The 15,695-nt window shown below is 43.3% G+C and overlaps 1 protein-coding gene across 1 annotated transcript in view; it reads left to right on the forward strand.

The window, feature by feature from the left end:
* Nucleotides 1-354: 354 nt before the first annotated feature.
* LOC126262488 (zinc finger protein 384-like) overlaps nt 355-15,695 on the forward strand; it is a 463,059-nt gene continuing 447,718 nt past the window's right edge. The window contains exon 1 of the mRNA XM_049959153.1: nt 355-414. Coding sequence (XP_049815110.1) covers nt 381-414 — 34 coding nt within the window. The 5' untranslated portion in view covers nt 355-380. The remainder of the gene's footprint in view (nt 415-15,695) is intronic.

A 15,695-nucleotide genomic window follows, 5' to 3' on the forward strand; every position in this document is an offset into this window, starting at 1 on the left:
CGGAGTTAATTTTCGTTACGTAATGTGGCGCAACTCGCAAGTAGCCGTTTACCAGCCGCTACGTCCCCGACGGAGGAGACATTGGCCTCACATACTCGGCTGCATTTTGTATAAAACACGGTGACTGCAGCAGCAGTATCTGTGAGCATTTCTTCCCCTTCAGAGGCAGACACCAAGAACACCGCCCCGGCAGAATTAAGTGAAGCGGTGGCTGTTAGACAGTGCCTGGCGGCACGCCGTCCCCCTGGCCGGGTCACGTGATCGCCTGCCGAGCGGGCGGGCCGCCTGGGCCAGCAGCTGCAGCGGCTGCTGCAGTCTGCCGGACTCTGCATCAGGCACCGGGCACCAGGTACACATACGTCCCCTGCGCAGACACGCACATGCTGTCGGCAGCCACGAGAACTCCCAGCCATGGTAAGCGGGCGCGCCAAGGGCGTAGCAGCTCGACCAGCCGCGTCTCTGCAATATCCTCATTTACAAGCACCAGTCGATTCCAAATTTCAGACTACACAATCGCTATATTCGCTCGGCTCTAACTGCAGTGTTGTGGTGTACAACACAGCAATATATCTCAGTGTGACCGTGGCTTTTCCGAAGCGTGATGTTAATAGCTAGATTACTCCATGTGACTGTATAACTGTTTCTAATAGCAGGGCTTTATTAAAATCGCGAAATATTTAAGAATGCCTTAGTGGGTTTTCAGGAAGACCCCACAAGAAATATGATAAATTTGAAACGTAATCTATGAGCCCATTATGTCGCTAATAAAACACTGAAGAGTACTTTTAAATTTGTTTTCCCTACTTTCTCTTATTCTTTCGCGAAAACTAATCTCCATTCACTGCTTTCATGGCACCTGACATCTGGCTCTACACTTGCTTGCTTATATCTGCATTATATACATTAATTACGAAGAGAGTGCTGGAGTACAGTATTATTACCATGTGAAGTACTTCATTATAATTAACCATAGAAAGGCGCCGTGTCATTCAGACATGGAGGTCACATTCGCTACTACGCAGAAGGACGAAGTAATAAACTGTTGCTAACGTGTGGAAAGAATCCTTTCGATGTTACTTAGAACTGACGTCGGAAAATATTGCGGCAACTGGGCAGTATCATGAACCACAACCAATACGAATTCATCCATTTAAAGACTGTGAAACCTCATGTATAGTTTTGCAAACATTGAGTTTGTTGTATTCGAAAAAAAACATGAATTCGTAATTTGTGTTATTAATTTAAAGATGATCACACTCAGTTCCTTCTAAAATACATATGGTTTCCTAAATTTTTAATAGAGCTCATGATTATAGGTTGTAAACTCTAGAGCTAAATAAAACGGAAGTTTGGCTGACACTGAAAAAAGACGATAGTGCATATTCAGTTTCTCGTTTTTTTCGTTTCTTTTTTTTTCAAAAAAAAAATAAAAGAACAGGAATCACCTTTCCTTGTGGCATTCAAATAATTTTTAAAGGTTTAAGCGCTTTATTCACTCGAAAATTGGGAATTATGCACGCAATCTAGTATTATGATTACCAAAACTGTCTCTAGCATCAACTTAGGATAGTACTGAGGATTTTAATGTCACTAGCGAACACATAATTGGGCATCACTTTTTCAGTAGGCCTACTGATCTAATATTAATTACAATACAAAGTTCTCAGTTGTGCTGAGAGGTATGTAGAGTCACAGCAAGCCCGACAGAACCTCTATTCACTACACGCCTTAATACAGTGTTACATTTTTATCATAAAGCGGAACTAGACTTGACGTCGTACCAGTACCTTAGGCATACATTTATGAAAACACTAATCTTAATGAAGAAAAAGACTGATGACAAAATGTGGTCAAGGTACTTCTCTCGACAGTTAAATTCTACGCATCTTATTCACATTCTCGTCACTGAGTGACTTCCCGTTATTTCTGTAATGGTCCTCAACAACTACTATAACATGTTCTCTATGGAACATGCATTACATAGGTTTGTCACCAATTAACCTTTCGGGAGTAAGCAACTATATACTTTAGTTTCAACAAATAATGTTGACTATCCCGAAATGGAAAAAATGTGACAGATCAGAGATATTTTCTTAGCTGTTTCAGAGAAGCAGCTGTTGAAGGCTTTGAGGAATAAGAATGACTTTAGTGACAGTACAACAGCATAGTTATTGTACAGTTTTGTTGCCTTTAAATATGAGCATCACACTCAAAAGGGGGCCCTCTAGTTACAAAGCACTTTGCAACTATGTTGGTAAATTCTATTCATTGCTCATTCCTCAACTATTTTGCTCACGAACTGAAAACTCAGACAGGTTATTGTATTCTTTGACGTCATTTCTACGTCCGACTTCAGTGTTTAACATAACCTCGCCAACAATAACCTTGTAGAGAACCAGCACGTGGCTTTGTAACAAACCCGATGCGCCCTTCTGACGCACAGAAGAGTTCCATTGACATAGTTTGCAACATGTTTTAAGGAATATATAGCATTTTTCAATATGTGATACAAATGAATTCTACAATGAAACACAGAAAAATCCTTTTCTTTAGGATATCCGCAGTTACCCTCCTCAAGGCTATTTCAGATACGTAGCAGCCCCCGTGAAACTGTTAAAAACAGTGTCTGTATTTGCCTATGGTTTTCCTTCAAGAACGTCCTTACCACAACGTCTGTAATGTTCCTCTTAAAACACGTTTGATGGGGGAATAACAAGGAGCTAATATTGGCGTCTTCAGTGACGACAGTTAACACTTTTCTGTAACTCTCGTCTGTGATTCTATTTTCTCAGAACGGGAGGAGATAACCCTACGTTCTATGGGGCCCTTTCATCTTACTTTTAAGATGATGATACTTACACACACACAGCGCCCCCCCCCCCCCCAATCACACACAAATATTAGCGTCAAAAGACGAAATAACATGTTCCTAAAACATCTGTACCTCGTCTCTTACAACAGCGCAGAACATTTTAAGATACAATTTTTGTCATATTTGAATAACGACCTATTCTCATTGCAACAAGCGTCGTTCCGTAGTTGCTTCTATATTCATGAGGATACATTCCGTCTTCAAACTCGAACGAAAAGCAGTATGTTTTGTGGCATAAGCGTTTCGTTTCTTTTACTTGAAAACATCTTCAGTGACCTGTAACACATGTATGTTTTTAATATGATAATAGCGATGTCTAGAATTCCATATACATAATGTGATCAAAAGTATCCGGACACCAGCAGAAGCACGTTTTTCGTATTAGGAGCATTGAGCTGCCACCTACTGCCAGGTACTCCATATCAGCGACTTCAGTAGTCATTAGACATCGTGAGAGAGCAGGATGTGGTGCTCCGCGAAAGTCACGGAATTGGAACTTCGTCAGGTGATTGGGTGACACTTGTGTCATCTGTCTGTACGCGAGATTTTCACACTCCTAAACATCCCTAGGTCCACTGTTTCCGATGAAATAGTGAAATGGAAACGTGAAGGGACACGTACAGCACAAAAGCGTACAGGCCGACCTCGTCTGTTGACTGACGGAGACCGCCGACCGTTGAAGAGGATTGTAATGTGTAATAGGCAGACAGCTATCAAAACCATCACACAGGAATTCCAAACTGCATCAGGATCCACTGCAAGTACTGTGACAGTTAGGAGAGAGGTGAGAAAACTTGGATTTCATGGTCGAGCGGCTGCTCATAAGCCACACATCGCACCGGTAAATGCCTAACGGCGCCTTGCTTGATGTAAGGAGCATAAATATTGGACGATTGAACAGTGTAAAAACGTTGTGTGGAGTGACAAATTACGATACACGATGTGGTGGTCCGATGGCAGCTTGTCGATATGGCGAATGCCCGGTTAACGTCATCTGCCAGCGTGTGTAGTGCCAACAGTAAAATTCGGAGGCGGTGGTGGCAGGGTGTGGTCGTGTTTTTCATGGAGGGGGCTTGCACCCCTTGTTGTTTTGCGTGTCACTAGCACCGCGCAGGCCTACAATGATGTTTTAAGTACCTTCTCACTTCCTATTGTTGAAGAGCAATTCCGGGATGGCAATAGCATCTTTCAACCCGATCGAGTACCTGTTCATAATGCACGGCATATGGTGGAGTAGGCCGGCCACTGTGGCAGAGCTCTAGGCGCTTCAGTCCGGAACCGCGCTGCTGCTACGGTCGTAGGTTGGAATCCTGCCTCGGGCATGGATGTGTTCAAATGGTTCAAATGGCTCTGAGCACTATGGGTCTTAACATCTATGGCCATCAGTCCCCTAGAACTTAGAACTACTTAAACCTAACTAACCTAAGGACAGCACACAACACCCAGTCATCACAAGGCAGAGAAAATCCCTGACCCCGCCGGGAATCGAACCCGGGAACCCAGGCATAGATATGTGTGATGTCCTTAGGATAGTTAGATTCAAATAGTTCAAAGTCTCGGGGATTGATGACCTCATATGTTAAGTCACATAGTGCTTAGAGCCATTTGAACCAATTTGGTGGCGTACTTGTTGTTGTTGTTGTTGTTGTTGTGGTCTTCAGTCCTGAGACTGGTTTGATGCAGCTCTCCATGCTACTCTATCCTGTGCAAGCTTCTTCATCTCCCAGTACCTACTGCAACCTATATCCTTCTGAATCTGCTTAGTGTATTCATCTCTTGGTCTCCCTCTACGATTTTTACCCTCCACGCTGCCCTCCAATGCTAAATTTGTGATTCCTTGATGCCTCAAAACATGTCCTACCAACCGATCCCTTCTTCTAGTCAAGTTGTGCCACAAACTTCTCTTCTCCCCAATCCTATTCAATACCTCCTCATTAGTTACGTGATCTACCCACCTTATCTTCAGCATTCTTCTATAGCACCACATTTCAAAAGCATCTATTCTCTTCTTGTCCAAACTGGTTATCGTCCATGTTTCACTTCCATACATGGCTACACTCCATACAAATACTTTCAGAAACGACTTCCTGACACTTAAATCTATACTCGATTTGACAATATCATCCCTGTAATGGACTGACCTGCACAGAGTCCTGACCTGAATCCCACAAAACATCTTTGGGATGTTTTGGAACGTCGACTTCGTGCCAGGCCTCACAGACCGACATCAATACCTCTCCTCAGTGCAGCATTCCGTGAAGAATAGGCTGCCATTCCCCAAGAAACGTTCCAGCACCTGATTGAATGTATGTCTGCGAGAGTGGAAGCTGTCATCAAGGCTGGGGTGGACCAACACTATACTGAATTCCAGCAGAACCGATGGAGGTATCCGGATACTTTTGATCACATAGTGTATGTTACCCCATTACATTTTTGTTATTATCTTATTTTTAGGTGAGAAGTAATTTTTAGCGGACGAGTTTCGTGAGCTGAAATTACTCTTTGGTTTTGCTTACGATTACTAGTATTAATAATCGATTTGTGTCGCCCTGGAATCATATTTAGTGGGCCTGATTTCTACAGATGGCCGATTTTCTGCTTTGTTTGAACACACTTACTTGTACATTTCACTTCCAGTTTATATTTTATGTTTATTGTGCGTTTTTACAGTATACAGTGTTGCGAACAATCGTTGTGTATTTACCGTTCGTCTTTTGTTTGTGTTGAGGTATCTATATCCACTTTGATTTATGTTTGTGCGTGTGATGTCATGTGTGAAAGCATGTTCTTTCGTGCATGATTGTCCATTTTTTACTTTTTTACACCACATTGAATAAATAATCATTACGCCTTGCTTACAGGAGAAGAAATACACTCCAATCACATTTTCAAACACCTGCAAACAAACCAGCAGGAACATAAGAACCAGAATGTCAAGAACGTAAATCAGCATACCTGGGAATGACTGGCAGAAATTTAAAAAAAAAAACTAGATGTAAAGAACACTATAAGAAGATGGAAGAATGAAATTAGCCATTTCGCCTTTGATGAATATCTAATAACTCATTAATATGATCTACCTAACATGAAAGAGGATACGAAAATAATTTGAGTGAACAACTGCAACGGAAAACTCCTAACAAGACAGGGAAACTTTCACATGCAAGGAGCTCTTCCAGTAAACAAAGTGATATATGTCCAAATAACTCTCTGTCTCTCTCTCTCTCTCTCTCTCTCTCTCTCTCTCTCTGTCACACACACAAACTCACACACACACACACACACACACACACACACACACACACACACACACACATACACATACACAAAAGGCTACCACGGATAGAATAACACACATAATAAGGCACGCACACACTTAGCAAAGAAACAAATATCAAACGAGATAAAGACGCCACAAGACAAACAAAAGACGAATGAAAATCAGAAATCAACATTTATCAACACTACACACCGTAAAACACATTATCAATTATACAGTGAAAAATGGAAAGAGTTCAAATAAAACTGTTCGAAAAAATGCCGAAAATAGACTATATAGAGCCTGCCGACCAACTAAATACCACTCAAGGACGACACACATTGATATATAAATTCATAAATCATAAGTGACGCTAAATGGTAATTTAAGCTCACAAAACTTGTTTCACAGCTAAAAGCATGTTGATAAAAAGAAAAAAATGTAACGTAGTAATACATTTGCAGCTACTATTCGTCTTAATTACCAATACATAAAACTGACATGTATTAGAAGCCATAGAAGATACTTCACAAATAAAAGAAGCGAAAGGGGTATCGCACAAACCAAAATGCCTTTCATTTGGTTACAAATATGGAATACATCTTCATGACTCCCCGTGAGTAGGCCTCCCTAATCTGCTTTATATTAATATCAGGATGAGTTTATTGTTACAGATTCTTGAATTTAAAAGCTGTCGGACCATATCAATGACTAGCTCATATCAAGATCAAAAGATTTTTGTTTAAATACACATGGGTATAAGCAATAGGGTTTCATTGCAATCTTTTCAGTATAACAAATAGTAGCAATCAGAAAAGAAACTAGGCATGAAAGGACATGGAATTTCTAACAATAATCTATACTCTAGCACCTGCTCATAAAAGTACGATTATTTAGAGAATAAAACATCTGCCCTGTTTCACAACCAGTAAGATGATTCGGAGTCATAATTCAACCCATTTCAAGTTTACAGGCCTCTATCATTAACAAAAACAGTTTTTATTAAGGAATTATTTTCAGTTCTTGTACCGTTGCATTGTAGTAAATACACTAAAGTTCATGAAATATCAGACACGCAAGAAGTATGACATGAATGAATCCCAGTTCCGTGGATATTCCTAACAGTGTGCTATCAAAAAGGAATTAAGATTACATAGAGATGACGTCAAGTTGCGCTCCGTCTTGTTTCAGCGGCAAGGTGTTACACCACTCTCTGTGGTTATAAAGCCCTTAAACGAAAGAGCAAAGCCGGCCGTTGTGGTCGAGCGGTTCTAGGCGCCTCAGTCCGGGACCGCGCTGCTGCTACGGTCGCAGGTTAGAATCCTGCATCGGGCATGGATGTGTTTCACGTTCTTAGGTTAGTTAGGTTTAAGTAGTTCTAAGTCCAGGGGACTGATGACCTCAGATGTTAAGTCCCATAGTGCTTAGAGCTATTTGAACCATTTTGAAAGAACAACGTGATACTAAGTGCCAGCAGCGTGCTTTGACCTCAGAAGGCTTCAAGTACTGAAGGTCTCAATATGACAACACTGTGGGATCACTGCCTTCTCGCTGCATACGGTATGTCTTCGTTGACCACCATGGTTCGATCCAGGAGCACGTTGAGTAGCGTGGACCTAAGATAATTGCTTTACACCGTTACTGCGGCTTACACTACGTAAAAACCACAAATTTCTGAGATTGCAATGAACAAAGATCTGGAGCTGGCGTACGGAATGGTGAAATGTAATGTTTGACGACGAGTCTCACTTCAGTCTGTCGTGCAGTGATGCCACTGCCGTTAGGAGTCTGCATTGCTTAACAGCCTAGAAGGACAAACGACAATAAGCGATTTTTGGCGTCATTGGATGAATGTCATTTCAAGCCATGATGAATTGAGGACAATTCCAATAGCTTCTGCAATTCATAGAAGGCTTTAGAGCATGACGTACTGCACCTCCACTCACGGAACTACACGTCCCACTTTCATATCCCACATTTCAGCTGTGCAGTCATCTTCCAGATAAGGAGACGTAGTTTCCTCATTGCCTTCATGACCTATACCTACGTTTGAGGTTTGCCTAGCATTTTATTGGTTCAAATGGCTCAGAGCACTATCGGACTTAACATCTGAGGTCATCAGTCCGCTAGAACTTAGAACTACTTAAACCTAACTAACCAAAGGACATCACACACATCCATGCCGGAGGCAGGATTCGAACCTGCGACCGTAGAGGTCGCGCGGTTCCAGACTGAAGCGCCTAGAACCGCTCGGCCACCCCGGCCGGCTAGCATTTGATTGCGGACGCTTTGTGCGTCATAGTTTTCTAGCAGTCTCTGTCCGTATAGATCAGCATACAAACCATGTAGACGATTCTTCACATCCTATTCAGATTCTACTTTATTCCGTGCCAAGACACAAAAGCTTAGGTTTTTGCTTGTGGAGGTTTCACTCCTTACTGAATTCTCAGTCAAACTTCTGTGCAGTTCTGTACGCATTGTCATACAGCAATCTGTAGTATAAAGTTTATGCAGTCACATGTGACCAGCTTCAGCTTTCACAAATTTTGCTGTATGTGCTTATTGGATGAAAAATCATTTCAGCACGCCTGTCACTTGCGTAATTCGTGGATGTCCATTTATATAACATTCGTTTATCCCACAGAATAGCGTCACTGACTTGAACAAAGCAATGCCACTTGGAGACTCTGCAGTGGGTAACTTGTTCTCCGACTCAGTGGTATTGTCCAAGCATCCAAGAACTTAAGTCATAGCACTTCCCTCCAACCTCCTACCACCATTTATATTTCTTGTAGAATCCGCATATATTACAGATTTTGTTGCTTACAAATTTAATCTAAATGCACTTTCTTTCAGTAAGCCCATGCGGCTTTCTTTTGTGCTCACATAACTTCTAGTGTTTCGTGAATGGATATCTATATCTAATCATTTGAAAAGAAGTACTGTTAAAAAAGCACACTGATATTCAGCGCACATAGCAGATTGTTTAAACCGTTTCATTATATTCTGTACACCTTGTTTAGATGTGTTTCGAAGGGCTATATTATCCTATTCATCAGTTCTAATGAGATATTTATAACTTTTGATCTCTGCTTTCCACTTTAAACAATATACAGTTATCTACAATGGAATAATCACTGAATTTTCACGGCTAAAGTTCTCATGTTCTGAATAGTTAATGAATTTATCTCGTTCCCTTCTACGTAATCATGATATTCTCGTTCACATAAAGCCAGACGTAGCCTGTGCATAACTGTTGAAGTCGGCGAGCCTTAATTACCAGCTGCAGAAGCAGGACGATAAGTGCTCAGTATTTCCCGAACTAGGCTTGGAAGAAATTACAAGAACCGTCAAACCAGGGATCATTACAAAAATAAATGAGACACTTAGGAGAATGAGCGTCGAAAACTGGAAACGCTGGTAACTGAATATAGTGAGACCATAATAGCCTCTCCCCGAAAGAAGCTCAAGACATTATAAATAGGCTGCATTTACTTCCTTCAAGGAGACTGTCGGAGATAAGACAAATATACTAGGAACTGGTGGGTGAGCAATGATAAAGTATTTTGTTATTGTGGTTCGTTTTTTTTTTTTTTTAGATAAATTTGAGGCTAGAAGTTGGCGATGGAAACAACTTATTCGTATAGAAAAGCAACAGTTCTTGGAATCCGTTTGATATTGATGTGGCGATAAGTAGTCAATTTGATGAACAGTACTAGCTCATATTCTAGTCGGAAGCTGTAGCGTCAGATACTTGGGTCGGGTAAGGCAAGGCAGACATCAGACTCCTCTATTGTACATTGTGCTACAAGCAGAATAGGCGCTGCTCATGCATGTTTGTTTACATCTTTGGGTGGGTTTAGTGACATCTCTGAACAGTCAAAGGGACTGTGTCTGTGATACAATACCCGCAGTCAATATCTTCAGGAGTTCTGGGAACCGGGGTGATGCAAAACTTCTTTTGATGTGTCTCAAAAGGTAATATCCTCGATTCGGTAAGCAAATTATTATGTACCAACCCTGTATCAGGCAGCTGGCCGCAGAATTTCATAACTGCGAGGCCTCTTTCACTTTGTGTTCCTAGCGGTAGTGTCAGCAAGTGCGAAACGAAACGGTAGCCATTCATCACGTTAGCACGTTCGGCGGAAAACAGGACATCAGAGCTTTGCGCGAAATTGGTAGCTAGCATCAGCAGAAGCTTAGTAAAGCATTACGATTGAGAAGTATCACGTCACCTTGTTACGTGTAGTAAGAACCCACATCGCTAATGCAAGAAGGCGTATTGAATATTGTTGGTATAACAAATGTGTTAACCAAATGGGGCTCGATATGAATCTCTGATAAATTAGTATTAGGAAAGCCTATGCGGTCATTACAAGTGACGTTGGGCGAACACCAGTCGATATTTCACGCTATAAATACTGCAGCATTTGAGTTCAGGAGGCAGTTGGACAGAAGGTTCGATGGGGTACAGGACGCGCATACTCGATTCTCTGACACGGTATTAACGCTCTGTGTAAGTTTGTTGTTGATTTCATGCTCGTACTCAACACCGCCAACAGCCACCGGAGAGATGTCTTCCTCTCCGTAAGCACCAGTCTCGAGTTCGGCGCTGCTGACGGCTCCCAACGCAGATGGGAAGGCCTGGGGGTCTTCCGTGTCCACTTGGGCCAGGACAACAGCGTTCCTGACACTTCAGCGGAGCCACAGGACCTACCTGCACGGCTGGCCAGGGTCGGCACACTTCTCGACCGCACAACAGCCGTCATCGCGGCTCAGAAATCAGCGCTGAGCCACAGTTAGGAGGGGATCGAGGATCTCTTAGGCCAGCGTGTGTAAGCCACATACGCACGCGCCACCTTGTTTGAGTGCGGAGGGTGGAGATGCAGCATTAACCTCCCCAGTAGCCTCCGGGCGCTCGCGGCGCACCCGGACAAGCTGCTGCGGTAGAGGACCGCGGCAGCATCGCTAAAAGGAGAGATGAATTTACAGAAATAAATGATGTAAAGTCACTCTTGTTTTACTGCGCCCACCAGCGTACACATGTTACAACCACCTCCTCTTCCCTGAGGCGCCGGCAAGTGGCAAACTGGGAGAATGCCTCCTAACACACTATCCATCTGCCACGCCTCCTAAAAGTCGCCACCTGCAAAGTGCTTAAATTTGCTAAGATCACTGTTCGCGTTGATTATTTGCAGAAACAACATCATAGCAGGATCTCCACTATAGTTTGTTTCCTGCACATCTCTTCCACTTCAGACATTAGCGGGTCTTTCCGTTCCCCTGCTTATTGTTTTCTAGGTCTATGTCTTACGTGGTACCACATTTCCCCAGCCCCACCCTACCTTCCCTCCCTCTTCGTCCCCCCCCCCCCCCAAACACACACACTATACAGAGAGTTATACAGAGAGACAGAGAGTGTTACCTGTATTACCCATCCGTTAAGATAACAGGAACATTCAATTACCAGCGTTCCTATTTTTCGACCCTCTCATTCATTTTTGCAATGAACCCTGGTTTAAAGGTTCTTGTAATTTCTTCCGAACCTAATTCGGGAAATATTGAACGCTTATCGTGCTGCGTCTGCAGCTGGTAATTAAGGCTTGCCGACTTCAGCGGTTATGCACGGGCTATGCCTGGCTTTATGCCAAGAGGTCAAGAACTACTAGGTAACAGATCAATCAGTGTCAGCCGTTAACGTTAAATTCTTTCTTTCGTATTTTGTGAAGTACCGCAAATTAAAATACTCTATGAGAGGAAGAATGTATCCATGCGATGCACGTGTTAGTTAAGAATTGTTTTTCGAATACAATAGGCGGTATGGCTTCAGACCAGATAGTTCCAGACATCTGCCTTAGTATAGAGAAAATAGTATTACTGCCATATTAGAAGGAACGCATCACTCAGGTAAAAACCGATGTCGTCTACTCTGATGGATAGTTTTAACATCTTCTTACATGCTTGCCTACAATGACACCTGGCGTTGGATCGAACATGTTTCGAAATCCACTTGTGTCCCTGGTGAGGATCTCATACGCTAAATTCAGTGCATGAATCAGAGGTATATCTGCGAGAGGCACGTGGGTGTAATATCGAAGAGAATATTTTGGGTCAAAATTAGATAAATCGCAGAGGGTACTAAATAGAAAATTTTAAGATAAGTCAAGTGGTCAGAAAATACTTTAAAACTTCTTACAGGTGTAGATGGCTTACATCTAATAGCAATAACGTCAGTAACATTCTTCTGATCTGTTGACCTCGTTGTCAATATATATAATTGTCCAACGTGTTGGCCACTACTGCAAGTGGCCTTCCTCAGGGATTTGTGCAGAGCTGGTGAGCTGGCTGCTGAGTGAGAGAGATTTTAGATCCTATATAGTAGCGGAGGAATCTGTTTACATAGTTTGGTAGGGTACCTGAGTATAGGAGGAGGGGTAGGCGTTCCTTATTGGTCCTTATATTATTCCTTGTCATTGCTGCATAAAGACATCTTTCACTGACATTTTATGGTCTATTGCCATTGGTAGAAACAGGCGAATTAGAAACGGGCCGTAGCTATGACGTAGCGCTGTCTATTTGTTGCCAGGCGCAAGCTGCGGCGTGCCAGCGCTCTGTGTACGTACGACCACCGCGGTCTCCCGCGCGCCTGTGTGAGTTGCTTTGCGTGCGATGTTCTCCTGTAGCGCTGTCTGTGCTGGCACCCAGGACGCCGGTGGCTTACACATGTCCATACTGGCGATCGCTTGGGTATTTCTATCGCCTCTCTAATATTCCTCCTCAATGTAAATGGCTGTTTCGCCAGTATGCGGGGTTCACGGAATATTATCTCTTTATCGCAATAATCCTGGTATTCCGCCCCCCTTGACCTGGTGTGTTTTCCCAGACGGATACATCGTTCATGCTCTGCAATTCGTGTGCTGATCGGCAGCCCCGTCTCGCCTACACACACACCAGTCCACATTTGCAACCGATTCCTTAGACTCATGTGCTGTCTAGCTTGTCAGCCGCATCTGTCGTTGAGCCTAGAAGATAGTTTATTTTGTTATTGCTCCGAAAGACTGGCTTGAGGCCTGGTCGGCGGAGAATTTTGACCACACGTTCGGTGACCCGTTGTATGTATGGTAATAGCGCTATGCTCTGTGCTCCGTTCTGCTCTTCCCTGTTGTCTTCATCCTTTGACGCAACAGTTACATCTATCATAATATTGTCATACCCATTGACTACAAAAATGTGTCTGAGGTTTCGTTGTTCCGCCTTCAGGCTTTCGTCGTCGCTGATCCTATAGGTCCTCCTGGTAAAGTGTAAAGTGCTGAGTTTACTGCGTAGGATGATGGTGCGAGAAATGCTCGTGCTGATGACTTTTTCCATGTGGCCAGATGTCGAACGTGTCACCAACGTAATAGAGGCGACTGGAGAGCTGTTTCTTCAAATGCTTCCATGAATATGTCCCCTGTAATAGGCGAGAAATAGGAACCCATACCTACACCGGCCGTCTGTTCATAAAATTCCTCTTTCCACCTGAAATAAGTGGTCGTTCGCAGATATCAGGCACCACACGTTCCTGTAAGGCGATCGTGTCTGACACTAGCACTTCGTAAATAGAGACTTCATGTCAAAACTAACCACCAGATCCATAGCTAAGACACACGTTTGTTTTAAAAGTGTCACAAAATGGGTGGAGTCCATGACTTACGAATCTGTGTGGCCTCATTAGTTCAAAAATGGTTCAAATGGCTCTGAGCGCTATGGGAATTAACATCTGAGGTCATCAGTCCCCTAGAACTTAGAACTACTTAAACCTAACTAACCTAAGGACATCACACACATCCATGCCCGAGGCAGGATTCGAGCCTGCGACCGTAGCTGTCGCGCGGTTCCAGACTGAAGCGCCTAGAACCGCTCGGCCGCCTCATTAGTTGTCGAAGCTTCTGTGCCAGTTCTTTTGTTAGTTTGTAGGTCTTTGAATTAATATTGTTCACAATGGGCTTTAAAGAAAAATCGTCTTTGTGGACCTTCGGTACCCATATATGCCTAGGAACTTGCGGGAAGGGTGTTTAGGCCGTGTCGGAGTTCGTTCTAGTTTTCTTCAGCAGTGCTTGTGTCGATTAGATTATCTTGGCCGTCGAATCATACTTACGTTTCCTGTGAATAGGTACTCTGAGATGATTCTCCATTCGTTTGTTGTAGTGTGTTGGGTCCAATACCACGGTTGCGTTGCCCTTGTCCACTTGTATGACTACTAAGTGAATGTTCTCCTTCAGTTCAGAAAGAGCTTGGCGCTCCTCCCTGCTAATGTATTGTTTGGCTGGCTTTGCATAACTCAAAAGTCGTACCGGTTCTTGTCGGACCTTCTCCGCCTGCGCTTGTGCTAGATGATGTACCGAAGTCCCAGCAGATCCTGTACCACTCTCTTTCGTTGTGGTACGATTGTGAAATTCATCCCCTAGCTAGAATTTGTTTGACTGCTTCGCTTAAGGTGTGGCTGGAGAGCTTGACCACAATACGTCTCGTGTTCAACACTGGTTCTTCTTCTTTCGATATCGGCTGTAGTTTGGCGAACTTCGTCATCTGACGGTCATCGATATTGTCGTTCGATCTTGTGGCGAGTTAAGAGGTTAACCTGTCTACCTTCCCCAGTCTTCCATCTCCAACGTTGTTATCAGGAGGAGGTGCAGGTCACACTGTTTCCTGTTGTTGTTGTCGAGGCTAATACGAATGTACCGGATACACTCTCTCAGCAAAGTCTTATAAACTGATCTTCTTAGCCTTGTTCGGTTTTATATGGGACGCCAACTGTAAGAATTTTGGCACTACATTGGTGTTCCTACATCTCTTCAAGAAGACAAGATCATTCAGAGATTACCTCTTTTCAACCGCAGCGATTCAAGCTGCATGATGTCTCTGTATACTTCCTGCTCATACAGGATACTTAAATGTAACCGTAGGCTTACACTGCTACTGTCACTGTCCATAAAATTCTGGGGTGTTTACCGCATTGTCAGTATATAAATTGGCCACAGGGTACACAGAAAAACCATCAGCACGTGCAGTTACCCCCATGCCTCCTCCAACCTTCTCCCTAGGCACAAGAAGTTTACCCTTCACACTCTAACGTGGAGGGCCCACAGGATCAGAGGTGACACGAACTACGGAACCTCATATCCATTTTTGTAGCCAATGGTGTGGTAAGAATATGACAGACTAAACTGTGCCGTCGAAGGATTAAGGGAAAAAAGAGGAGCAGAAGGAAGCTCGGAACATAGATATTACTCTACGTATACGGGGTCACTGAACGTGTGGGCAAAATTCTCCGCCGAGACGGCATCAAGCCATTCTTTCGGAGCAATATCAAAATAAAAGATACGCTTGGCTCACGAAAAGTGCGGCCGACAAGCTGGACACTACATGAGTCTAAGGAATCGGTTGCAAATGTGGACTGGTGTATGCAGGCGAGATGGGGCGTCCGATCAGCACACTAATTGCAGAACATGAACGATATATCCATCTACTACCACACACCAGGTCAGCGGTGGCGGAACGCTAGGATGAATGCGATAAAGAGAT

Source organism: Schistocerca nitens, chromosome 6, assembly GCF_023898315.1.
Source record: "Schistocerca nitens isolate TAMUIC-IGC-003100 chromosome 6, iqSchNite1.1, whole genome shotgun sequence".
Taxonomy (NCBI): Eukaryota; Metazoa; Arthropoda; class Insecta; order Orthoptera; family Acrididae; genus Schistocerca; species Schistocerca nitens.